Genomic DNA, 27,866 nt, shown 5'->3' on the forward strand with positions numbered 1-27,866 from the left:
CATGGGCCAGTTGTGTTTTATTCCAATACGTTAATTCCAGCAACTAGTTAGGCGACTTACCTAAAAATAACTCATGCTATTAGACGTTGCCTGCTTTAACCCGTCACTGAAGACAACTGTGATTAACGATGAAAAAACAAACAAACAGGCTTGTGTACTTCAGGTTTAAATTTAAAAGCAGACAAAATCTCTGACCAAGTGGCCAAACGATCACGACTATACCATTACCGTCTACCACCATCACACAGGCCAGGTTTCATTTACCAGTAGTTTTACCAGTACTGCTGTAGGTCAGAGTTGGACATGCATTCACTAATCATTAATGGGTTAAATCAGACATAGGCATAACTCAGATATGGCACAGATAACCTAGCGATAACAAGAATGAATTAAACTAACTGCATCCATATGGACCACAGCTCTCAACACGTGTCCTGCAACTGGCTGCATACTTCTGCTGTGGAAACAACTTTCTCGTCTTCCACTAAAGGAATTTTTAAGTCTGTCTCCCCCCCCAAAAAAAAAAATCCAACACGTCCCTTGACACTCACATAGGCTTGTTTTGATCTTTGTTGTGAAAACGTGATTTTGTATAGATGTTTGCAGAGGAATTTTTTGTTCTTGTTGTTTTAAATTACTGTTTTTCAGAAAGGCAGAGCCAAAACCCAGGGACTTTATATATAATTTTTTTTTTTTTTTTAAAAACCATACCATATTGCATTTTGGCTGAAGACGGAAAATGTTCTGTATCCTGTGGACCTGAGCATTAAATGTATTCACTGCAACTGCTGCCATCTTGTGGATAAACTCTACAGACGTGATCACGACCAATTTGTACAGGTATTTGGTTCCAATGGCTTCCCTACAAGAACAATCCTTTCTAACAGTCAGGAAAAGCACAGTTGATGTTAATTGTTCTCATTAGCATCTGTATTGGGCACAGATTTCAAAATACACATGTATATAGCAAACATTTGATATTGTTATGATATAGTTTACAAAGGTTCCTAGAGGAAGCTAGATCACGTCTTCCCAGTTTCCAAACTTTGCCTTTACCATTTGCCAAACTTATGCCAAAAAAGTGACATTATTAAGAAATTCAGGTCACTGAAGCCAATCTGGCCGACTTTATCCACTAAAATAAGTCACCATTAGGTTTTTTAAGAACCAGTCCTTGGTGGCAGGTCGAAAGCTACGTTGGATTTCTGGCTTGAGTTTCGACCCCACAAGCTCTTACAGTCTCTTCCTCATCTTGCCTTTCTTGAAGCGCCCGCGGCCGAAGCCGGACTTCATGACGTCGTGTAATCGCTGCTTGTTTCGGCCACGCAGCTTCTTCAAGCCGCCGCTTTGCAGGAACTGCTGCTTGGAGCGGCGTTTGCGCTGTTTCAAGATCTGTTCGTTGCTCTTCAGCTCTGAACGAACCTGTGAGCCCTTCTTGTTCTGGGGCTGAGAGCCCGCTCCATGTCGGCCCCTCCGACCTTAATAACACAGACACGTGAATTTATACAACAGAAGCAGTATTTTCAAATCAACTCTAGAGTCATAAGAGAAACTTAGGTATCATGCACTGGCTCTCTCTTTTATTATTATTATTATTGACTTGTATTTTTAATGAATTTAAAAGACAATTACCACTGTAATGTATTTCATTCCATAAAGATTTCTCTAAAATGTGTTTTTTTTTTAATTCTTTCACGTTGTATATTATAATCATGTATTATTTGTGAATCTTATCTTTTAAAAGCTAAATATAAATGAAGTTTGTTACTGAGACAATAAAAGTAAATAAATGCATAACGATGAGCTTATTATTTAATGCACTACAGAACATTAAGAATATTGATTATTCTATCCACATTCACTGGATATGAGCAATCGCGCGCTCTGATTGGCTACTCTACTACTAGGATATCAGCTCATATACTGTGAGTAGAGAAAAACAAAATGGCACATCAAGTCAGATAGATCACTTTATCAAGTATTTAAAAGAAACAGAAATGGCTAAAAGAATATATATTTTTCCCCTCCAGTATCTCCTGTTCCACACTCCAGCCCAGTCGGTGGCAATAATTCACCTTTAAGTTGGTTTACCAACCACCAAAAAACCCTAAAGAAGAAGAAGAAAACAGCGGCGTGTGTTGCTGAACCAACCAAGGACGAAATAAAAACTCTACTCGAAAACAAAACCCAAAAAAATACAAAAAAAAAAGGAACAAAATATGGAATAAAAGTATTTGATGGTAAGAACGTATCTTTTTCTTTCCAAGAATTATTATTATTATATTTATTATTATTATTAGAGCATTTTTCACAAATTGCTGCTATCATTTCACCATTTTGTTTACATTCTAAGCGGAAATGATTTTGTCGGACGTTTTGCATAAAGTTTTTAATTTATTGAATTTGCAAAAAAATAAAAATGCTCTGTTTCTCAAAATCCAGTGAATGTGGATAGAATAAAACAGTTATTCCACTCAATCTCGTCATACATGGCTTATAGCCGACTCGGTGCTAGCTGCTCATGTACGACTCGATTTCATGGAATAACTGTCAATTAGCACAACCCAAGCTCAAAAGATATTGCAGTCATTCTCTTTAACTAATAATAAAAAGATAAAATTCACAAAAATCGCAAAATAATTAATTGCCTTTACATCTTTCTATTATTGTTTTTCAACAGCTAATGAAACAACTCCTTTTATGGTCTGAAATATGTTCATGATTTCGAGGAGTTCATACCTCCAAATTTCAGTCCCCTTCCTCCTCCATTCTCTCCGTCTGAATCATCTGCATCATCCACCTTGTATTTCTTCTTCCATTCCTCATAGCTGCGCCAGAGTGAAGGAATCAATCTTCAACACCATTTTCATCATACGATTCAATCAGAATTAGTACAGAATCCACATAACTACAACCAGAACGCCAGATAAAAGGATACAAGTTCTTCTTCGACTTCTTGGCACTGACCACTTGCCCACTCTCCGTTTTTATTTTGTTCTTTTTGTCCTCTTTTCCCGTATCCCGGATGAATCGTTTTCTCTTGCGATCCCTCAAGAGATGCACACAGACAGAATTTATTCCCTATGGATTGTGACTGGTTTGGGTTTGATAAAGTGTGTGTGAAGGTGTCTCTCATCTCACCAACTCATCATCTTCTTGTGCTGGTCCAGCGTGGCGTTCTCATCACCCATCAGATCCAGAACAGCCGAGGAGGCCTGCTGATCAAACGAGCTGCCCTCTGCTGCAAGACTGAGTCTACGGAGAAAAGCGCCAGCACACAATCCCAACTTTACTCACTATAGCGTAGGATCTTAGAAGAAAAGGTTCAATCTAAAACCTTAAAGGACTCTTTGGATGTCTTTCTGAGGGAACCCTCATAAATCAACAAGGAACCTTAAATTAGGGTGAAAGCTAAGAACTCTTAACTATCCAAAGAGTACAGTATAGTCCAAAAATCAGATTTTGCCTCAAACAAGAGTAATATTTAAGATATTACACGGTGGTGCAAAGATATGAAGTTTCTCTTTGAGTGGTGAATGGATACATCACGAATGAGTGAAATAATTTCAACACGAGAAGATGAAACTTCATATCTTTGCACCACTGTGTAATGCTCTTTATATTATATAGACACATCCACAAAAAATATGCAAGTTCATCAAAATAATTTTAATTTTGAACCGGTTTGCCATTAAAACACTCGGATTGATGTCATCGGAGTGAAATATCAGGAATTATTATCCATACAGGACACTTTTTCGATGGAATGAAAACATGTTCTATCCCCTTCTAGCAGGTTTCATCTCATCTCATCTCATTATCTCTAGCCGCTTTATCCTGTTCTACAGGGTCGCAGGCAAGCTGGAGCCTATCCCAGCTGACTACGGGCGAAAGGCGGGGTACACCCTGGACAAGTCGCCAGGTCATCACAGGGCTGACACATAGACACAGACAACCATTCACACTCACATTCACACCTACGGTCAATTTAGAGTCACCAGTTAACCTAACCTGCATGTCTTTGGACTGTGGGGGAAACCGGAGCACCCGGAGGAAACCCACGCGGAGAACATGCAAACTCCACACAGAAAGGCCCTCGCCGGCCACAGGGCTCGAAACCGGACCTTCTTGCTGTGAGGCGACAGCGCTAACCACTACACCACCGTGCCACCCAGCAGGTTTCATAGCATTCAATATTGTTAGCATATCGCTTATCCTATGTGTATTACGTCACTCTACCCAACGGAGAATGAGCGTTGAATATAGTTCATGATATGACATGGTTGTCAAGACAGCATGACGTCTCACATCAGAGCTGACGTGAATATCCAGGAAGAAAGTTTTCTGTTGCACATGTGCAGAAACATTTCTTTGTTCGCCAGGAAAGAGAAAGACGCGTTGAACACCCGAAAGTCTACCAAAACTTCATTAGTTATTCTTCATGCATATTTACAAGCAGTGGTGAACTGTTACTATTAGAGCTGGGACTTCAGACACACCAAAAAAGCAACAGGGCAAAGGATTTTGCAAGGGATTAGCGGCAGGCTGCCAGGTCTCTCCGCTGTATGTAGTTGTCAATGTTGATTTTAAAAGTAACTAAGTTACATCGGAAAATTAATACTTAAGTCTGAGTGAAAAATACTGTATCACGTGTGCAGCGTGGAAGAAGAATGTGGAGACAGAAATCTTAGTTTCTCGGTCATTAGCCTGTGCTACTTGCTCTTGATAGCATGGGCTTGACCGCTTTATTAGCACTTGCTAACACTACTGATGAACGCTACACCGGCTGGAAGGTGACTTCACTGCTGCGCTGACTCGTGGTTAAGCTCACGTTGGCCTTCAAGAAGGCTTAGCACGATAAATTTTTGGCCCCTCCCACTATAAATCAAAATCTGATTGGTTAATTCGTCTGTCACGTCCTACATAAACATACACTGGCATGGCCTTCTGTCCCAGCAATTAAGTCCTAACCAATGAGTGAGCAGCTCTAAACTCTTCTCAGCCTAGCGACACCAAACAAAAAAATCTCACTGGATAACTCGATTTTAATGTTTTCAGGACAATAACCCTTTCATTTCTGAAGCAAATCTGATAGACAATGAGGCCAAATTAGAACAGAATACTTATACAACCCCGATTCCAAAAAAGTTGGGACAAAGTACAAATTGTAAATAAAAACAGAATGCAATGATGTGGAAGTTTCAAAATTCCATATTTTATTCAGAATAGAACATAGGTGACATATCAAATGTTTAAACTGAGAAAATGTATCATTTAAAGAGAAAAATTAGGTGATTTTAAATTTCATGACAACAACACATCTCAAAAAAGTTGGGACAAGGCCATGTTTACCACTGTGAGACATCCCCTTTTCTCTTTACAACAGTCTGTAAACGTCTGGGGACTGAGGAGACAAGTTGCTCAAGTTTAGGGATAGGAATGTTAACCCATTCTTGTCTAATGTAGGATTCTAGTTGCTCAACTGTCTTAGGTCTTTTTTGTCGTATCTTCCGTTTTATGATGCGCCAAATGTTTTCTATGGGTGAAAGATCTGGACTGCAGGCTGGCCAGTTCAGTACCCGGACCCTTCTTCTACGCAGCCATGATGCTGTAACTGATGCAGTATGTGGTTTGGCATTGTCAGGTTGGAAAATGCAAGGTCTTCCCTGAAAGAGACGTCGTCTGGATGGGAGCACATGTTGCTCTAGAACCTGGATATACCTTTCAGCATTGATGGTGTCTTTCCAGATGTGTAAGCTGCCCATGCCACACGCACTAATGCAACCCCATACCATCAGAGATGCAGGCTTCTGAACTGAGCGCTGATAACAACTTGGGTCATCCTTCTCTTTAGTCCGAATGACACGGCGTCCCCGATTTCCATAAAGAACTTCAAATTTTGATTCGTCTGACCACAGAACAGTTTTCCACTTTGCCACAGTCCATTTTAAATGAGCCTTGGCCCAGAGATGTCTGCGCTTCTGGATCATGTTTAGATACGGCTTCTTCTTTGAAATATAGAGTTTTAGCTGGCAACGGCGGATGGCACGGTGAATTGTGTTCACAGATAATGTTCTCTGGAAATATTCCTGAGCCCATTTTGTGATTTCCAATACAGAAGCATGCCTGTATGTGATGCACTGCCGTCTAAGGGCCCCAAGATCACGGGCACCCAGTATGGTTTTCCAGCCTTGACCCTTACGCACAGAGATTCTTCCAGATTCTCTGAATCTTTTGATGATATTATGCACTGTAGATGATGATATGTTCAAACTCTTTGCAATTTTACACTGTCGAACTCCTTTCTGATATTGCTCCACTATTTGTCGGCGCAGAATTAGGGGGATTGGTGATCCTCTTCCCATCTTTACTTCTGAGAGTCGCTGCCACTCCAAGATGCTCTTTTTATACCCAGTCATGTTAATGACCTATTGCCAACTGACCTAATGAGTTGCAATTTGGTCCTCCAGCTGTTCCTTTTTTGTACCTTTAACTTTTCCAGCCTCTTATTGCCCCTGTCCCAACTTTTTTGAGATGTGTTGCTGTCATGAAATTTCAAATGAGCCAATATTTGGCATGAAATTTCAAAATGTTTCACTTTCAACATTTGATATGTTGTCTATGTTCTATTGTGAATACAATATCAGTTTTTGAGATTTGTAAATTATTGCATTCCATTTTTATTTACAATCTGTACTTTGTCCCAACTTTTTTGGAATCGGGGTTGTAATTAAATTATGAAAGAATGAAAGAAATTACAAATAACATTTGAAATGCTGATATGTTTGGGCCTCTCTGAATGCCTAGAAAGCCCTGATGATTTCCCTCTGTTTACAAGAGAAAAACATGCCAACGGACATCGAAAAACTGGAAAAGAGAGTGTGTATGTATAATAATAATAATAATGGCTTTTTTCGTGGTATATCAGATATATTCCATTCAGCTACTTGTCTTTGACTCATTCAACATCATGCTAGCTGAATGGAATATATCTGATATACCATTCAACGTCAGCCAATATTATTTAAATATGTCACACAGATCTGTGATGTATTTCATATGAAAAATTTGAGCTATTCAACACGAGAAGATAAACTTCATGTCTTCAAGCCAACATGTGATTTTCTTTTTATTATACAGACACATTCACAAACAGAAAGTACCCAAATTTATCAAAACAATTCATCGATTTTGTCATGAGTGACAAATCGTTTTGGTTCTCCATGTCCTGGATGTAACTTGTATGAAAAATACAAGTGGCGTATTTCCCAGTAAAGCACTCATGTCCATATAATATATTCAGTTCTTAACAGGTATGAAACAACGACGAGGAATTACTTCAGATGCAAAGGTGTGAAATAAATAAATGGGGAAAAAAGGGTATGCAAAAGGAGAATTCAGATATGTTTGAATGTCAAACAATAATTATCCAAAAACATCTAAAAAAATTTTCAGTATACTCAAATGAGTATTACTTGGATCAAATTTTAAAAAGTTTTTGCTTGATCTGGTCATTAAGGATTAACATGGAAGAAAACAAAACAAAGACATACCCTCTTTCTGATTCAAAGTCTTTGGGTCTGTAGGGGATGTAAAACTCCTCGTCGCGGCCCGACTTCCTGTTCTTTTTGCTCTTCGGTCTGTCCGTATCCACATTCTCATCCTGTTTCCGTTTCTTTCCTCCGACCACTTTTGAGAACACACCCTGACGGATGCAAGAGAGTCAGACTGATTTTTGTTGTCGTCATCCTTTTGTCTAATATTCTTTGGTAATAAGGTTGCTGAATTAATATAATATTCACCAATATCTTACTTCACAATTATCAATTGGAATGATTCCATCAGCTTACGAAACCTTTCATTTTTAACTTTCAAAAAAAGTAAACTGTCTGTAGACTAACCTGAAGGTCTTCTTCATCATCATCTTTATTATCATCCTCTTCCTCCCCATGGTGCAGTCGTGTTGTAGTTGAGTTCTGAATAGCTGGACGATTCAGCTGACTCACGGCCTGCATCTCTTCTCTCATCCTCTGGAATTTGTCGACCAGACGGCTGTCCCGCGAACGCTTCGTCCTCATTACCTCACCGGCACTGGTTTTGTTGTTGGAGTTGATCTCAAATATCGTCTGAGAAGTTAAGGTAGTGCGTGTGTCATATATCCGGTAGATCTATTTACTTTTGACTGGCATTCTGAGTAACTGTGCAGAAATGACTGACAACTTAATACCGATAGCACTGTATAACGCATTGACTCACGGATTTTGACTTGTAAGCCTTGATCGAGTCGACCATCTGCAGTCTCTCCAACTCCATCTTCTCAAGTCCTGACCCTGGAAACATGTCAGAAAAAAAAATGACTAAGCAGACAAAGTCATCGAGCCAACCAGATTTCAACATGGTATTAAAAACCTCACAAACCTAGCAGTGGGTGAACAGCGATGGAGGATAGATCGGAACTCTTCACTCGCTTGATAGATTCTGGTGAGGGGTTGGGTCGGGACTTCAGGTACTGCTTGTAAGCATTCTCAGAGACCCGTTTGAGGTTTTGGAGGTCTAAACAGTTCGCATGAGCCGTAAGGACGTGCGCGTCCTCGTCATCCAAGATGCTCTGTGGGACGCGACCCAACACTCCGTCAGCATCTAGACAAAGAAGATGATAAATAATTTTTAAAAAAAAACAAAAAACAATGACTTATGTATAAAAAACACACACACACACACACACACACACACACACTAGTGCATCTCAAAAAATTAGAATATTGTGAAAAAGTTCAATATTTTCCATCAGTTATTTAAGAAAGTGAAAATGTTATATATTATAGATTCATTACACATAAACAAATGTTTCAAGCATTTTTCTATTTTAAATTTTAATCAGTATGGCATACAGTACAAAAACAAAAAAAAAAAACCATCTCAAAATATTAGAATATTTCATTTCGAGTTTGAGTAAAACAGTATGAACACAGTGTATCTCTCGGTCTAGTTCAGTACACACAACCACAATCATGGGGAAGACTGCTGACTTGACTGTTGTCCAGAAGATGATCACTGATGCCCTCCACAAGGAGGGTAAGCCACAAAAGGTCATTGCTGAAAAGGGTGGCTGGAAAAGGTGCACAAGCAACAGGGATGGCCGCAGTCTTGAGAGGATTGTCAAGAAAAGTTGATTCAGGAACTTGGGAGAGCTTCACAAGGAGTGGACTGAGGCTGGTGTCAGTGTATCAAGACCCATCACGAACAGACATCTTCAAGAAAGGGGCTACAACTTTCATATTCCTAATATCAAGCTACTCCTGAGCCAGAGACAATGTCAGAAGTGTGTTATTTGGGCTAAGGAGAGAAAGAAATGGACTGTTGCTCAGTGGTCCAAAGTCCTCTTTTCAGATGAAAGTACATTTTGCATTTAATTTGGAAATCACGGTTCTAGAGTCTGGAGGAAGAGTGGAGAGGCACAGAATCCAAGGTGTTTGAAGCCCAGTGTGAAGTTTCCACAGTCTGTGATGATTTGGGGTGCCATGTCATCTGTTGGTGTTGGTCCCTTGCATTTTATCAAGTCCAAAGTCAACGCAGCCATCTACCAGGAGATTTTAGAGCACTTCATGCTTCCATCTGCTGACGAGCTTTTTGGAGATGCTGATTTCCTTTTCCAGCAGGACTTAGCACCTACCCACAGTGCCAAAACTACTACCAAATGGTTTGCTGACCATGATATTACTGTGTTTGATTGGCCAGCCAACTTGCCTGACCTGAACCCCAAAGAGAATCTATGGGGTATTGTCAAGAGGAAGATGAGAAACACCCGACCCAAAAATACAGATACGCTGAAGGCCGCTATCAAAGCAACCTGGGCTTCAATAACACCTCAGCAGTGCCACAGACTGATCACCTCCATGCCACACCGCATTGATACAGTAATTCATGGTAAAGGAGCCCCAACCAAGTATTGAGTGTATAAATTAATATACTTTTCAGAAGTTGGACATTTCTGTATTGTAAATCCTTTTTTTGATTGATCTTAGGGAATATTTTAATAATTTGAGATACTGGATTTCTGATTTTCATGAGCTATAAGCCATAATCATCAAAATTAAAACAAAAAAGGCTTTAAATATTTCACTTCACATGTAATGAATATAGAATATATGAAAGTTTACCTTTTTGCATTAAATTATGAAAAAAAAGGAACTTTTTCATGGTATTCTAATTTTTTGAGATGCACTTTTTATTTATTTTTTATTAATTAAAGAGAATGACTGCAATATCTTTTGAGCTTGGGTTGTGCTAATTAAAAGTTATTCCATGAAATCGAGTCGTACATGAGCAGCTAGCATCGAGTCGGCTATAAGCCATGTATGACGAGATTGAGTGGAATAACTGTTTTATTCTATCCACATTCACTGGATTTTGTGAAACAGAGCATTTTTATTTTTTGAAAATTCGATAAACAAAAACTTTATACAAAACGTCCAACAAAATCATTTCCGCTTTGAATGTAAACAAACCGGCAAAATGACAGGAACAATTTGGGAAAAAATTCGATAATAATAATTATTGAAAAATTATTTTTTTAAAAATGATACGTTCTTACCATCAAATACTTTTATTCCATATTTTGTTGTGCATTTTTTTGTATTTTTTGAGGTTTTCTTCTTCTTCTTTAGTGTTTTTGGTGGTTGGCAAACCAACTTTCCCCCGATATTACAGGGAAAAAAAAAAAAAAAAAAAACCTATATTCTTTTAGCTATTTCTGTTTCTTTTAAATACCTGATAATTTGGGGGGGATTTTGTTTTCAAGTAGTTTTTATTAAATCCTCAGTTGGTTCAGTAACACGCGCCGCCATTTGTTTTTCTCTACTCACGGTATATGAGCTGATATCCTAGTAGTAGAGTAGCCAATCAGAGCGCGCGATTGCTCATATCAGGTGAATGTGGATAGAAATTATATACAAGAAATACTGCTGCAAACAGCGATCATCGGGGTCCAAGCACAAATCTGAAAATAACTGATATTTAGTTGCTAAAAACTTCAAAACAGAACCTTTGAAGGGGAGAAGGTTTGAGAAGATCTATTCACACCCTATAACTGGCAAGCACTGAATAAGAGAAGGATCCTGTGGAGATGAGATACCCTGTGAGTGCTCAATGGTTGCAAGGTGCAAAGGTCGTCCAAGAAAGAGGTGAAGGTCGTAAACAAAGGCCATTTCGTCCGGGCAAACCAGGCTGAAGGCTCGACCACTCCTGCCAGCACGGGCTACACGACCTGCACAACCAAACAAGAGTCCATCAGAGCAGTGCAAGCTCATACACACATTCACAACAAAATAATATAGAATATATATATTTTTTAAAATAGTGTTTCGATTCATGCTAGTTAGCTAGCCAGTGTTGTCAGTAACGTGACTCAGGTTTGTTAGGGGTTTAAAAAAAAAACTACATTTCAGAGACGGTATACAGTGGGCGGAGCCTGACGGGGATAGATTACATAACCTGAAAAATCCCAAACTGTTTCAGAAATTGCCCTCTTTAACAACTAATATGACAGTATTGGTGGCTTAACATCTGGAAGTAGGTGCTGATCCTCAGCATTATCAGATTCACTTCCTGCCCATTCATCCAACAGTAAAATCCAAAACTTCTGTTTTTTTTCTGCCCCCTAGTGGACATGTTCATATTACACAAGTAAGAAGTCAGACAACCATATTCGATCTCAACCATATAAACCCTGGGCTCCACAAACCTCTCTGATTACAGTGATACGCTTTCGATACTAAAATCAGGTAAAAACTTCCTCCAAATACAGACAATTAAATTGATTTCAATTGAATTCCACAGTTAAACTGATTTCATTGTGCACTCAACATACCAACTCTGTGCAGAAAGAGCTTGGCTTTGGAGGGGAAGTTATAATTGATGACATTGTCCAGGAGCGGGATGTCAATACCGCGGGCTGCCACATCCGTCACCAGCAGCACCATTGCTTTGCGGTGGACAAAGCGACCGATGTTGATCTTTCTCGCCGTCTGGTCCAAAGCACTGTATATGTACGCACACTCGATTCCTTGTGAAGTCAGTAGCTAGTTGTGAAAGATGTAAAGATTATTAATAATAATAATAATAAGAAACATATTCTTTATAACACCAATCGCTATGTATAGAATATTTTATGCAGGATTTCTTTTTCCCCCCCAAAGCATTTTGTCCACCAGGATGATTTTAGTAATATCAAACGCAAAGCAATTATTATAAGAGCAGCATATCAGGACATTCACAGTCTGTAAGCAGAAATTCCGCTTTCAGCACTGCGCCACTGAATTGTCAATTCTGATTAATTTTCTATAACGGCAGCTCTGAAGGTCAGGAATGGATCCAGACCGATACAACCAATGCACATGCATCGGTCAGAAATATATGTGCACCACTTGGCATCGGTCACGGGGCATTTGTTTACTACACTGCTAGCTGGCTACGCTCAACCAACAGATCAGTGGTTCATCTGATCACCTGTGGTAAGCGGTGATGCTTACCTGGCCCAATTACCTGTATTCTCAGGATGCTTTGTATAGCGTGACCTAAGACAAAGAATCTAGGTCAAACCAATAAAATGCTTCAGAAAGAGGTTGAAATTCGAAATCCACCGCAAATAACGGGCCGAGGCGAGGTCATAGTGGGCCGTGGCTGCCCTCTTTGGAAAGGTGTTCTACGCCACTGTAAAAATCCATAGTGATCTGGTAACAAGAGTGCTCTGAGAGGACAATATTCCCCGCTGGCAACTATGCCATCACTCTGGTAAAATGCGACTGAACTGAACGAACTTGCACACCTATTACCGACATATAACAAAGAATCCTGTCAAGTTTCGTGAAATTCCTCCAAAAATTGTGAGGAGAGTTGATTTCAGAAGGTAAGTACCCTTCCAGGGACAGACAGATGGAAATCACCACGACATAAGCCCCCTTCGGGCCTTTTAGCCAGCAGGGGATAACAATTGTGATGGAAGTTGATTTCAGAACGCAAGCGCACCTTGATGAAATTGCCAAAGTACAACCCCGATTCCAAAAAAGTTGGGACAAAGTACAAATTGTAAATAAAAACGGAATGAAATAATTTACAAATCTCAAAAACTGATACTGTATTCACAATAGAACATAGACAACATATCAAATGTCAAAAGTGAGACATTTTGAAATTTCATGCCAAATATTGGCTCATTTGAAACTTCGTGACAGCAACACATCTCAAAAAAGTTGGGACAGGGGCAATAAGAGGCTGGAAAAGTTAAAGGTACAAAAAAGGAACAGCTGGAGGACCAAATTGCAACTCATTAGGTCAATTGGCAATAGGTCATTAACATGACTGGGTATAAAAAGAGCATCTTGGAGCGGCAGCGGCTCTCAGAAGTAAAGACGGGAAGAGGATCACCAATCCCCCTAATTCTGCGCCGACAAATAGTGGAGCAATATCAGAAAGGAGTTCAACAGTATAAAATTGCAAAGAGTTTGAACACATCATCATCTACGGTGCATAATATCATCAAAAGATTCAGAGAATCTGGAAGAATCTCTGTGCGTAAGTGTCAAGGCCGGAAAACCATACTGGGTGCCCGTGATCTTCGGGCCCTTAGACGGCACTGCATCACATACAGGCATGCTTCTGTATTGGAAATCACAAAATGGGCTCAGGAATATTTCCAGAGAACATTATCTGTGAACACAATTCACCGTGCCATCCGCCGTTGCCAGCTAAAACTCTATAGTTCAAAGAAGAAGTCGTATCTAAACATGATCCAGAAGCGCAGACGTCTTCTCTGGGCCAAGGCTCATTTAAAATGGACTGTGGCAAAGTGGAAAACTGTTCTGTGGTCAGACGAATCAAAATTTGAAGCTCTTTATGGAAATCAAGGATGCCATGTCATTCGGACTAAAGAGGAGAAGGATGACCCAAGTTATCATCAGCACTCAGCCTGCAGTCCAGATCTTTCACTCATAGAAAACATTTGGCGCATTATAAAACGGAAGATACGACAAAAAAGACCTAAGACAGTTGAGCAACTAGAATCCTACATTAGACAAGAATGGGTTAACATTCCTATCCCTAAACTTGAGCAACTTGTCTCCTCAGTCCCCAGACGTTTACAGACTGTTGTAAAGAGAAAAGGGGATGTCTCACAGTGGTAAACATGGCCTTGTCCAAACTTTTTTGAGATGTGTTTTTGCCAGGAAATTTAAAATCACCTAATTTTTCTCTTTAAATGATACATTTTCTCAGTTTAAACATTTGATATGTCATCTATGTTCTATTCTGAATAAAATATGGAATTTTGAAACTTCCACATCATTGCATTCCGTTTTTATTTACAATTTGTACTTCGTCCCAACTTTTTTGGAATCGGGGTTGTACAAGTTTGTTAAAGCAGGGTTAGGTTATAAAAAAATATCCCAAGCTCTGAATATCTCAAGAAGCACTGTTCAATCCATCATTCAAAAATGGAAAAAGTATGGCACAACTGCAAACCTACCAAGACATGGCCGTCCACCTAAACTGACAGAGCGAGCAAGGAGAGCACTGGTCAGAGAAGCAGCCAAGAGGCCCATGATCACTCTGGAGGAGCTGCAGAAATCCACAGCTCAGGTGGGAGAATCTATGCACAGGACAACTATAAGTCATACGCTCCACAAATCTGGCCTTTTTGGAAGAGTGGCAAGAAGAAAGCCATTGTTGAAAGACAGGCATAAGAAGTCCCGTTTGCAGTTTGCCAGAAGCCATGTAGGGGACACAGCAAACATGTGGAAGAAGGTGCTTTGGTCAGATGAGACCAAAGTTGAATTTTTTGGCCTAAATGCAAAATGCTATGTGTGGTGGAAAACTAACACTGCTCATCACCCTGCACACACCATCCCCACTGTGGAACATGGTGGTGGCAGCATCATGCTATGGGGATGCTTTTCTTCAGCAGGGACAGGGAAGCTGGTCAGAGTTGATGGGAAGATGGATAGAGCTAAATACAGGGCAATCCTGGAAGAAAACCTGTTGGAAGCTGCAAAAGACTTGAGACTGGGAAGGAGGTTCACCTTCCAGCAAGACAATGACCCTAAACATACAGCCAGAGCTACAATGGAATGGTTTCGATCAAAGAATATTCATGTGTTAGAATGGCCCAGTCAAAGTCCAGACCTAAATCCCATTGAGCATCTGTGGCAAGACTTGAAAATTGCTGTTCACAGATGCTCTCCATCCAATCTGGCTGAGCTTGAGCTATTCTGCAAAGAAGAATGGGCAAAAATTTCAGTGTCTAGATGTGCAAAGCTGGTAGAGACATACCACAAAAGACTTGCAGCTGTAATTGCAGCAAAAGGTGGCTTTACAAAGTATTGACGCAGGGGGGCTGAATACTAATGCACACCACATTTTTCAGATTTTTGTTTGTTTAAAATTTTGAAGACCATTTATCATTTTCGTTTCACTTCACAATTATGTGCTACTCTGTGTTGGTCTATCACATAAAATCTCAATAAAAAAACTTTTAAGTTCGTGGCTGTAAGGTGGAAAAATGTGAAAAAGTTCAAGGGGTATGAATACTTTTTCAAGGCACTGTATGTCGTGGCAATGTCCGTCCATCCGTCCCAGGAAGGGTGCAAACCTTCTGAAATCAATTCCTCTCGCAATTTTTGGAGGAATTTCATGAAACTTGGCAGGATTCTTTGTTATATGTCGATAATACACACTGTAATTTAATTAAATTTAGTCACATTTTACCAGAGTTAGAGCCCTTGATTAACAAAATTATATTTTGACAATTTCATGATAGTGTGTTTTCCTTCTGAAATCAACTCCTCTCACAATTTGTGGAGGAATTTCTCGAAACTTGGTTAAAGGCATTGTTATGTGTCGGTAGTACGCATATTGTTATTTTGTTCAATTCGGTCGCATTTAACCAGAGTTGTGACCCTTGATTAACAACCTTGTACTTTCACAATTTCATGAAGGTGTGCTCGCCTTCTGACATCAACTCCTCTCCCAATTTTTGGACGAATTTCTCGAAGCTTGGCGAGAAGCCTTGTTATATGACGGTAATACGCATATTGCGAGTTAATTTAGAGTTTTGACCCTTGATTAAATAACTTGTACTTTGACAGTTTCATGAGGGTGTACGTTCTTCTGAAATCAACTCTTCTCACAATTTGTGGAGGAATTTCACCAAACTTGGCAAAAGGCTTTGTTATATGACAGTTATACACATTTTGAAATTTAATTTAATTTGGGCAAATTTTACCAGAGTTATGCCCTTCATTATTAAACTTCTCCAGAACTTTATCCCTGACCTGTCTGGTGAGTTCTTTGGTCTTCATGATGCTGTTTGTTCTTCAGTGTTCTCTAACAAACCACTGAGGCCTTCACAGAATAAGTGTATTTATGCTGAGAGTAAATTACACACAGTAGGACTCTATTAACTAATCAGATGACTTCTGAAGGCAATTGATTGCACTAGATTGTATTTAGAGGTATCAGAGTACAGGGGGCTGAATACTAATGCACACCACATTTTTCAGATTTTTATTTGTTTAAAATTTTGAAGACCATTTATCATTTTCGTTTCACTTCACAATTATGTGCTACTCTGTGTTGGTCTATCACATAAAATCTCAATAAAAAAACTTTTAAGTTCGTTGTATGTAAGGTGGAAAAATGTGAAAAAGTTCAAGGGGTATGAATACTTTTTCAAGGCACTGTAATCCCACTTAGGGCCTTTTGGCCAGCGGGGGATAAAAATTAGTAAAAATATTTCTGCAAAATGTGCATCTGTCAGATTCTTGGGCCGGATCAGTCCCTGGAAGGTGATTCCGGCTACAAGGCGAATCACAAAGTTATGTTAATGCGCTCATTCGAACATATTATTTCAACAGTGACATCACCAAACTCGTTCATTATTTTCCCTTTATCAGCACACGCCAATATGTTTTATTACTTATTTGGCACATTTTGTATTTTCTTGAGGGTCAAAGATGTAACCGTAGCAGTCAAAAGTTTGAACACACCTTCTAATTCAGTGTTTTTCTTTATTTTTATTCATTAAAAGACACTTCATGTCTTAAAGGGTGGCACGGTGGTGTAGTGGTTTGCACTGTTGCCTCACAGGAAGAAGGTTCTGGGTTCGAGCCCAGTAGCCGATGGAGGTCTTTCTGTGTGGAGTTTGCATGTTCTCCCCGTGTCTGCGTGGGTTTCTTCCGGGTGCTCCGGTTTCCCCTACAGTCCAAAGACACGCAGTTAGGTTAACGTGGGGCAGGCTTGGGCTGAAGTGCCCTTGAGCAAGGTACCTAACCCCTAACTGCTCCCTGGGCGCTGTAGTATGGCTGCCCACTGCTCTGGGTGTGTGCGCACGCCTGTGTATGTTCACTGCTTCAGGTAGGTTAAATGCAGAGGATGAATCTCACTGTGCTTGAGTGTGCATGTGACAAATAAAGGTTTCTTCTTTCTTAAAGTAATGATGGATGTCGTTTCTCTTTACTTAGTTGAACGGTTCTTGATCTAATATGGATTATTACATCTGTGGTGTGGAATAGGCCTATTTACTGTATTTTTATTATTTACTATTCGATCTCAAACGCATTGGGGTGACAAGAAACTCATCCAGTAAATAACTTTTGACGAGACACACCGGCTAATTGAAAAGCATTCCAGGTGATTACCTCATGAAGCTGGTTAAGATAATGCCAATAAAGCATCATCATAGGAAACGCTGGCTACTTCGAGGAATCTAACAAACATTTTTTTGTTTACCGCATAATTCCATAGTTTTGATGTCTTCAGTATTGTTCTATAATGTAGAAAATACAAAATACAGAAAATCCTATGAATGAGTAGGGGTGCACAAACTTTCGACTGGTACTGTACGTTTTACACCTGGTTAAGGCTCCTGGTCCGTTACCTGGTTGAGATATTCCACATGGTGTTTGGTGGCCACAAATACGACCGTCTGCTCCTGAGGCTTGACAACATTACGCAGAAGATAGAGCAACAGTGCAGGCTTGTCGTCCAGACGCAAGTGAAAAAACGACAACTAATGGAGAGAAACAAAAGTGGATTTTAGTTTCCTGTCACAATGAGCTGTCCTTCAAATCTCCTGCCATTTGTACCGTTACCTTTAACTGATCGCTGAGCTTACTGTCGACATCGAGACGGATCAAGACTGGATCTGTTAATCCTGTGGAAGAGAGAACAGAGAGGTTTGCGACGTGCTGATGGAGAACGGGATTATAACTGCGGCGTCTTTGCGTTAAATTATACTAAACCATCATATTTTGCTAACTCTGACAAAGTGATCAGCCTAACCGGCTCGAGCAAATTCCACAAGTAGTTTGGGCAGCGTGGCGGAGAACAGCAGGGTCTGCCGGGTTTCAGGGAGGCGTCTGATGATCTCCTGCAGTTGCTCAGTGAAACCCATTTCAAACAGTCTGTTGAAGAACCACAGCACAATCTGATTCACACAACCAAAAAAACACGGCCAGAATAGCAAAGCGCTGTGGTATGAGAGGAATAAAACACTGCCAGACTTTGCAGCGGTAAAACTAACACCATTTTGCACCAACCCATTACACAGTTGAATATTTAAATAATATTGCTGGCGTTGAGTGGTCTATCAGATTGCTGGGTTTCGGTCACGTAACTTTTCTTAGCGGTTTTACCGGAAGTGAAATAGCTGGGGGTCGAAACGGCTGCTGTAGTGCAAACAACCAGTGATAACTTATCAGAGTACGCTCGTAATCTAGAAGCCACTGCTGGCTTTAGATATATTCAGAAGATTGCTATGTGCAATGGAATCGACCCCTACAGTCTGGGAAAGAAGGATTTGTCATACGATCTCGAAAACTACCCTTCAGTCGAGTTCCCCGACATCTCGAACTATCTGCTGTTGCAGACGTCCTTCTGCACCGCAAAACAGATGAAAGTGTGGAAGAGTATGGAGACTTACAACTTTTTTCTACGTGGCTGGGTAAAGGACCTCGGTATCAAGTCGCTGCCGAATGGATCCTGTATTGTTTTTGGCCGTCTAAGTTTTTTTTTAAGCTTTTCGTTTGCGTCTTTACAACGAAGTGCTGGAAGTTGAAGTGTAAACGAACAACAGTTGGCTTGATTCTCACTTGTGTTGGCTCTTATCTCTCAGCTAAATCATTCACAAAGATCATCAGAAACCCCTTTAAAGACCTGGATCTTAGTTAAACAAGACGGAGAAGTGATCACGGCGCATTACAACTGTACGGCTGGGGAAAAATTTTGCCGTGACCTTCATGCATATGGACTTTGTGAGGAGTAAACAAAGAAATATCTGGGGACTTTAGCGCTTTGTGACTAAAAAAAAAAAAAGTACCATAAAATAATGACACACAGCAAGAAAAGTACTTGGAAAAACACGAAGGACGTAGCTGAGAGAGAAATACAAACCTTTCACCAAGTGATCACTGCAAACTCGAGCATGCTTTGACTCGGCTCCCTTCGATTTCAGTCAGAGGTTCAAAAGCCACCTTTCTCAGCGTCTTTTTGTGAAATCCTGTGTTTGCTCACCCTTTTTTATTAGTTCACGGGGAACCCTGAAGAAACTTTTATCAGTTTCACAATTCGAACAACCTACCGGTAAAACAACGCAAGCGTAAGACATTTTTCATGCGAGTGATGCACCTTCTCCGTACAAACGCTTTGTCAGCTGAGCTTTGGTAGACCACCAGCTAAAGTTTTGAATAACTAATGAGGTGGATGTGACATCATGTGAAACCCAGCAATATTATTATTTCATTCAGCTAGTATGATATCGAACGAGCTGCTGAATGGAATATATCTGATATACCACGAAAAAAGCCATTATTATTATTCATACACATTATTTTCGGGTGTTCAACATGTCTTTCTTTTTCAAAATTCTCTCAAAATCTTCCGTATTTAACAAAGCAAACCTGCTCAACGTCACACTGGCACTAAATGTACATTTATGGATGCTCAAAAAAATAAAAATAATACTTCCTACTATCTCATGCTCTCTTTGCAAAATTGCCATCCCAAGTTGGGCTCTTTTCCGGAGCCACAACCAGGACTGCATTCTCGTCCTCCTCTTCGGATTTTTTCCCCATACATATAATTCACAATTATTCGCCCAAGGCGAGGTGAATATCGGTAGATAATAACTGAGACAAAGTCAAGTTAACCGATATTCACTGAGTCTGAGGTGGATAATTGTTTTAGGGTGTTTTCACACCCGGTCCCCTTTAAAGGAACCAGACTCAGTCCTCTTTAAGTGGACCAAAAAGTGGACCAACAGAAAAATAACTCAGTTCTTTTTGTGTTCACACTGTGAATTTATTACAAAGAGGACTGGGTTCTCTTTCTGGTCCAGTTAAGCTTTGATGGGGCCTCAGTCCTCTTTCTGTTCACACCAGGTCCTAGAGCCCTCAGACCCCCAGTGCAAGGAATTCTGGGTAATTTTCTCTTGAATCAAAATGTCTGCTGCCATGCTTGCCCTGCTGTATTCTTTGATCAAAATAGTGCGGATTAAGGAAAATAAATTTTATATTATATATATATAAAATATAATATAGTTATATTATTGTGGCCGACTCATCAGTCAGTAAGTTCAGAGAACTGTAAAGCGGCTGTGGTAAGTTCCAAAAGGAAGTTGAGTTTCCCTGCTACAGTCACGTGACCAACTACGGCAAACGAAGAAGGTTAAACTACAGTGAAAAAGGCGAAGTGAACCCGGTGCGCTTTTTGTTCACAATGCGCAGATTAGGCGAACCGTACCGTTGATTTTTAGCGAACCGTACTGAGACCACCTCCTGAGGTGGTCTCAGTTCGGTTCGCTTTAAAGGGGTCTGGGTACGGTTGGAGTGTTCACATATGCGCAAAAAATGCGGAGTCATCGATCTGAGTTCGGTTAGATGGCTGAAAGGGACCAAGTGTGAAAACACCCTTAGTATAAATACACCAGTAATTATAAAAATAAATAATTGAATTTTTAAAAAATTATTTATTTCAGTCTTCAAAAGCAGATGTGTGTGTGTGATGTGATGTGTGTATTGTGTGTGATGTGGTGTGTGTGTGTGTGATGTCACATTGTGGTGTGTGAACACATCTTTAGTGTTTTTAAGAACAGCATTTTCTTCCATCGTTTGTAATTCTCCCTCACTTACAGCGACGAAGCAATCGGCCGCCATCTTGCCGAGTCGCTCGAGGCGATTATTAAGAAATATTCTGAATTTCTTAACCAATCAGTGAGTGCGATTTCCTATAATCACCTCCGTATTTATACATCACACACACACACACTGTACAACACACCACATCATCACACAATACACACACAATCACACTACACATCACACACACAGACACCACAACATCAGACACACATCACACAATACACACGTCATGCAGTGCACCACATCACACAATACACACACATACAACATACATCACAACATCACACAACACACGTCACAACATCTCACAATATACACATACACACACACACACCACAACATGACATCACGCAACACACCACATCTCACACACAATACACACATCACAACATCGCACAACACACACCATCATAACACATACCATCCAAAATACCAGTATTGAAAGGGCTCAATTCTTGCTTAGCATCGTTGTTTCCCACTATAGCATTGCAGACAGACGACTCACACTCATGACAATTTATTCTTGTACACTGACTTGCATCGTAGCCTTCGATTCAGTAGGTGACATCATCATGATATTGTACCCAAGTTTGCTGGCTCTGTGTCACACAGTAATATGATTCGCAATGAACTTTAGTGCCATTAGAAAACTTTTCAAAATGACAGATTTACCTCTGACTGTTATAAGCACCGACACTGGAGACTCCTTCCAAAACGCTACACAAATATCCTCGCACAAAGATTTGCCACATCAATGATTACACACTTAAAATATATGTGTAGAAATGACAACGTATTAATCTAAACCCGTGTTTGACTTTCATCTGATCTAGTGTCTGAGCATCTGGAACAGATTATTACTGAATACCTTCTGACCAATCGAGAATTCAGCAGAAAAAAAAATAAAGTCTATAAACGCAGGACTGGATTACACCAAGTCACTTGAAGAGCACTGGGTCCTTACCGGTCTGCCTCGTCAAACACCACATACTCCACGTTCTGCAGTTTGAGGTTCATTTCCATGATGACGTGCATCAGACGACCAGGAGTACCAATGATGCTGGAGAAATACGAGGAAGAACATTTTGTAGCTTACAAGGAGTGACAATTAATAATTATTCCACGAAATCGAGTCGTACATGATCTGATATCAGCCATGTACAACGAGACTGAGTAGAATAACTGTTTATTCTATCCACATTCACTGGATTTTGAGAAACAGAGCATTTTTATTTGTATTTTTTACAAATTTGATAAATAAAAACTTTATACAAAACGTCCGACAAAATAATTTCCGCTTAGAATGTAAACAAACCGGCAAAATGACAGGAGCAATTTGTGAAAAATGTGATAATAATAATAATTATTGAAAAATAAAAAAAAGATAAGTTCTTACCATGAAATACTTTCATTCCATATTTTGTTGCTTTTTTTTTGTATTTTTGGGGTTTGGTTTTCGAGTTTTTATTTCATCCTCGGTTGGTTCAGCAACACGCTCTGCCATTTTGTTTTTCTCTACTCACGGTATATGAGCTGATATCCTAGTAGTAGAGTAGCCAATCAGAGCACGATTGCTCATATCCAGTGAATGTGGATAAAATAAATTTAATTTACACCATTTATACCATGTAACATCAAATAGGGGGAAGCCATGGCCTAATGGTTAGAGAAGCAGCTTTGGGACCAAAAGGTTGCTGGTTCAATTCCCTGGACCAGCAGGACTGACTGAAGTGCCCTTGAGCAAGGTGCCAAACCCCCAACTGCTCTGGCAAGTGTGGTGGCGTTCCTTGTATCCGATTAGCCAAAGAAAAGCTGATGATGTGATCATCAGTTCAGGTGATGCCCAATTGGGGAAAATAAATAAATAATCTAGATGGTGCCAGGGTTTCTACTTTAATTGTGCTAAAAAGGAAGAATAATTTATGACGACACACTTACATGTCTGGATTTTCATGTAGAGCAGCAAACTGATCATCCATACTGGAGTAGAAAAAAAAAAACCACCCAAGATCAACACCTGCTTAAAAGCCAACATTGGTCATATATCATCAAAATAAAGACTGGGGGGATTTTTTTTTTTACCTGTCTCCACCAAGGATCAGTGCCGTTTTTAGCCTAGTGAACTTCCCCAGCTGGGAAACGACCAACAAACACTCATGAATGAATGAGCAAGCGATAATAAGTAAAATAAATCAAGCTCACAATGCATGGCTTTCAAATCACCTCTTTAGTGAACTTCATGGTCTGTAGTGCCAGCTCTCGGGTGGGTGTGAGGATCAGAGCTCTGGCCCCCGTCTGAGCTTGAGGTCCCTTTAACCTCTCGAACATGGGCACCAAGAAGGCAGCTGTCTTCCCACTTCCTGTCCTTGCCATGGCAACTACATCTTTACCATCCAGGATGACGGGAATAGTCTGTCAGAACAAATGCAAACATCGGGAAGTAGTCCAGACAAAAACGACTGATGAAGACTGAAAGCCGACTCACTTTTCTTTGGATGGGAGTGGGAACATTGTATCCCTTCTTCATGATGCCTTTATAGACAGGGTAGCTCAGACCTATGCAATGGGAAAGAGGATTTTCAGTGAGAGTTTAAAAAAAGTGTGTAAAACAAAAAAGTTACAACCCTGATTCCAAAAAAGTTGGGACAAAGTACAAATTGTAAATAAAAACGGAATGCAATGATGTGGAAGTTTCAAAAGTCCATATTTTATTCAGAATAGAACATAGATGACATATCAAATGTTTAAACTGAGAAAATGCATCATTTAAAGAGAAAAATTGGGTGATTTTAAATTTCATGACAACAACACCTCAAAAAAGTTGGGACATGGCCATGTTTACCACTGTGAGACATCCCCTTTTCTCTTTACAACAGTCTGTAAACGTCTGGGGACTGAGGAGACAAGTTGCTCAAGTTTAGGGATAGGAATATTAACCCATTCTTGTCTAATGTAGGATTCTAGTTGCTCAACTGTCTTAGGTCTTTTTTGTCGTATCTTCCGTTTTATGATGCGCCAAATGTTTTCTATGGGTGAAAGATCTGGACTGCAGGCTGGCCAGTTCAGTACCCGGACCCTTCTTCTACGCAGCCATGATGCTGTAATTGATGCAGTATGTGGTTTGGCATTGTCATGTTGGAAAATGCAAGGTCTTCCCTGAAAGAGACGTCGTCTGGATGGGAGCATATGTTGCTCTAGAACCTGGATATACCTTTCAGCAATGATGGTGTCTTTCCAGATGTGTAAGCTGCCCATGCCACACGCACTAATGCAACCCCATACCATCAGAGATGCAGGCTTCTGAACTGAGCGCTGATAACATCTTGGGTCGTCCTTCTCCTCTTTAGTCCGAATGACACGGCGTCCCTGATTTCCATAAAGAACTTCAAATTTTGATTCGTCTGACCACAGAACAGTTTTCCACTTTGCCACAGTCCATTTTAAATGAGCCTTGGCCCAGAGAAGACATCTGCGCTTCTGGATCATGTTTAGATACGGCTTCTTCTTTGAACTATAGAGTTTTAGCTGGCAACGGCGGATGGCACGGTGAATTGTGTTCACAGACAATGTTCTCTGGAAATATTCCTGAGCCCATTTTGTGATTTCCAATACAGAAGCATGCCTGTATGTGATGCAGTGCCGTCTAAGGGCCCGAAGATCACGGGCACCCAGTATGGTTTTCCGGCCTTGACCCTTACGCACAGAGATTCTTCCAGATTCTCTGAACCTTTTGAAGATATTATGCACCGTAGATGATGATATGTTCAAACTCTTTGCAATTTTACACTGTCGAACTCCTTTCTGATACTGCTCCACTATTTGTTGGCGCAGAATTAGGGGGATTGGTGATCCTCTTCCCATCTTTACTTCTGAGAGCCGCTGCCACTCCAAGATGCTCTTTTTAAACCCAGTCATGTTAATGACCTATTGCCAATTGACCTAATGAGTTGCAATTTGGTCCTCCAGCTGTTCCTTTTTTGTACCTTTAACTTTTCCAGCCTCTTATTGCCCCTGTCCCAACTTTTTTGAGATGTGTTGCTGTCATGAAATTTCAAATGAGCCAATATTTGGCATGAAATTTCAAAATGTCTCACTTTCGACATTTGATATGTTGTCTATGTTCTATTGTGAATACAATATCAGTTTTTGAGATTTGTAAATTATTGCATTCCATTTTTATTTACAATTTGTACTTTGTCCCAACTTTTTTGGAATCGGAGTTGTATATATGTCTTTGACAGAAGGTCTCTGAATGGACCTACCCATGGACTGAAAGCCTCCAGACTTTTTCTTTTTCTTGTTCTGAGCTCGCACCATCTCTCTTGTGTCTGGTTCTACATCTGACAGGCAATCGGAAGACGTGGGGAAGCGAGGCAGCTTTTTACCAAACTGTGAACAACCAAACAGTCCAACATGAGAAAACTGAACACTTGGTTTATTTGTTAAGCTAAAAGTCGGTCTTTATGTCTGTCCAAATCAGCAGGCGCATATTGTGAACAGTAAAACAGGTAAAAGGTCGAGTGAGGCACAAACAGAATATCGTCGACAGAAGCAGGGTCAAAAATGAGGAACAGGCAACCAGGAATCAGAAACTAGGAACTCAGTCAGGAAACACAGCTCGGTTTCACACACAACAAAGCAATACTTTGCAAAGAAAAGTCTACATTCTGAGTCCTTATTTAGGCGCGCTGATTGCACCTTAAAGCTAGACAGCCTTTCGATTTCATAAAATCAGTGAAATTTAGTTCCCTCTGAAATTTGGTCATTGTGATCTATGTTTATTTCTGTAATATCTCACAAAATATCAGGCCATTCTGTGGCTGGGAAGTTATTTAATTTGAGGAGATGAAAGCAAATAATGTGCATGAACTCGCTCGCTTCGTGCAGTCAAGCAGACAGAAGTCGTCTGTGTGCGCGCATGCGCAGGTTTACCTTTGAGCGTGCACTGACAGTTCCATCATTCTGTCGCTAAAGGAACAGCTGATCACACCGAGGTGCTCGCTGACTGCCAATATTTATTAGTTTGGTCCTGCGTTTCCTTTCCTTCATATATAACATAACGTCTTTTCTTCTTGCTTCCCATTACTGTAGTTGGTCTCTCACGTTTCATTCACACACTCACGTTCTCCATTTTTCTCTCCTGTTTCAAATTTGTATCCCACAATGCCTTGCGCGAACGGGGAAAGCCCACCACGTCATGCATGACGTAGTATTTTGAATTGGGTCATGGTGAAGCAGGAAAAAAATAGAGGAGAATTTAGGGCCACACACATCACATCAAACATCACACACAGATCACATCAAACACAACACACACCTCACCCCATGCAGTACACACCACATCACAATACACACGTCACAAAACACACCTCACACAATACAATACACACATCACAAAACACAATACACACCTCACACAATACAATACACACATCAGAACATCACACACCACCATCACAAAACACCCCACCATCACACACCACCATCACAAAACACCATCACACACCACCATCACAAAACACACCACCATCACACACCACCATCACAAAACACACCACCATCACACACCACAATCACACACCACACCACCATCACAAAACACACCACCATCACAAACCACCATCACAAACCACACCACCATCACATACCACCATCACACACCACCATCACACACCACACCACCATCACACACCACACCACCATCACACACCACACCACCATCACACACCACAATCACACACCACCATCACACACCACACCACCATCACACACCACACCACCATCACACACCACACCACCATCACACACCACACCACCATCACACACCACATCACCATCACACACCACACCACCATCACACACCACACCACCATCACACACCACACCACCATCACACACCACATCACCATCACACACCACACCACCATCACACACCACACCACCATCACACACCACATCACCATCACACACCACATCACCATCACACACCACATCACCATCACACACCACATCACCATCACACACCACATCACCATCACACACCACATCACCATCACACACCACCATCACCATCACACACCACCATCACACACCACACCACCATCACACACCACACCACCATCACACACCACCATCACACACCACACCACCATCACACACCACACCACCATCACACACCACACCACCATCACAAAACACACCACCATCACACACCACCACAAAACACACACACACAATCACAACACAAAACACACATGACAAAACACACATCGCATCTCTCTCTCTCTCTCTCTCTCCCTCTCACACACACACACACACACACACACACACACACATCACAGGCAAGCTGATGAGAGATAACAGCAGTCTTTTGAATATGATTTGTATGTAAATAACTCACTACAGCATCGTCTTTAATTTCAGCCGCTAACTCGAAATCTCCTCCATCTGAGTCCACATCTGGCTCTCTGTGTGCAGCCTGCTGCTTCTTCTTCTTCCACAATCTCTTCTTTCTCTGCGCCATTGTGTCTGATCTGTGATCAGCCTCTACACAGATACATCAACCTCCTGGAGAAGCCGAGGGGGAAATATCAACCTCAAACTATTTATTAATAATTTAAAAGTCTACGTACAAATTACTACACGAGCAAAACAGTAGATGACACCATTTTGGAACAC

The 27,866-nt window shown here is 40.6% G+C and overlaps 1 protein-coding gene across 1 annotated transcript; it reads right to left on the minus strand.

Annotated features, from left to right (window-relative positions):
• On the minus strand, positions 1 to 27,866 carry ddx54 (DEAD (Asp-Glu-Ala-Asp) box polypeptide 54). Its single transcript, XM_060912280.1, has 20 exons — positions 27,589 to 27,866; positions 25,451 to 25,577; positions 23,674 to 23,744; positions 23,412 to 23,600; positions 23,271 to 23,320; positions 23,127 to 23,168; positions 22,153 to 22,248; positions 18,334 to 18,455; positions 18,144 to 18,205; positions 17,930 to 18,061; positions 11,870 to 12,080; positions 11,135 to 11,266; positions 8,419 to 8,640; positions 8,257 to 8,330; positions 7,902 to 8,126; positions 7,554 to 7,705; positions 3,142 to 3,255; positions 2,939 to 3,049; positions 2,740 to 2,828; positions 1 to 1,478 (listed from the first exon to the last, which is right to left on the minus strand). The coding sequence occupies exons 1-20, from the start codon at positions 27,709 to 27,711 to the stop codon at positions 1,234 to 1,236; spliced, it is 2,589 nt and encodes an 862-aa protein (XP_060768263.1). The 5' UTR covers positions 27,712 to 27,866; the 3' UTR covers positions 1 to 1,233.

The sequence above is a fragment of the Neoarius graeffei genome, chromosome 28 (genome assembly GCF_027579695.1).
Source record: "Neoarius graeffei isolate fNeoGra1 chromosome 28, fNeoGra1.pri, whole genome shotgun sequence".
NCBI classification, from domain to species: Eukaryota; Metazoa; Chordata; class Actinopteri; order Siluriformes; family Ariidae; genus Neoarius; species Neoarius graeffei.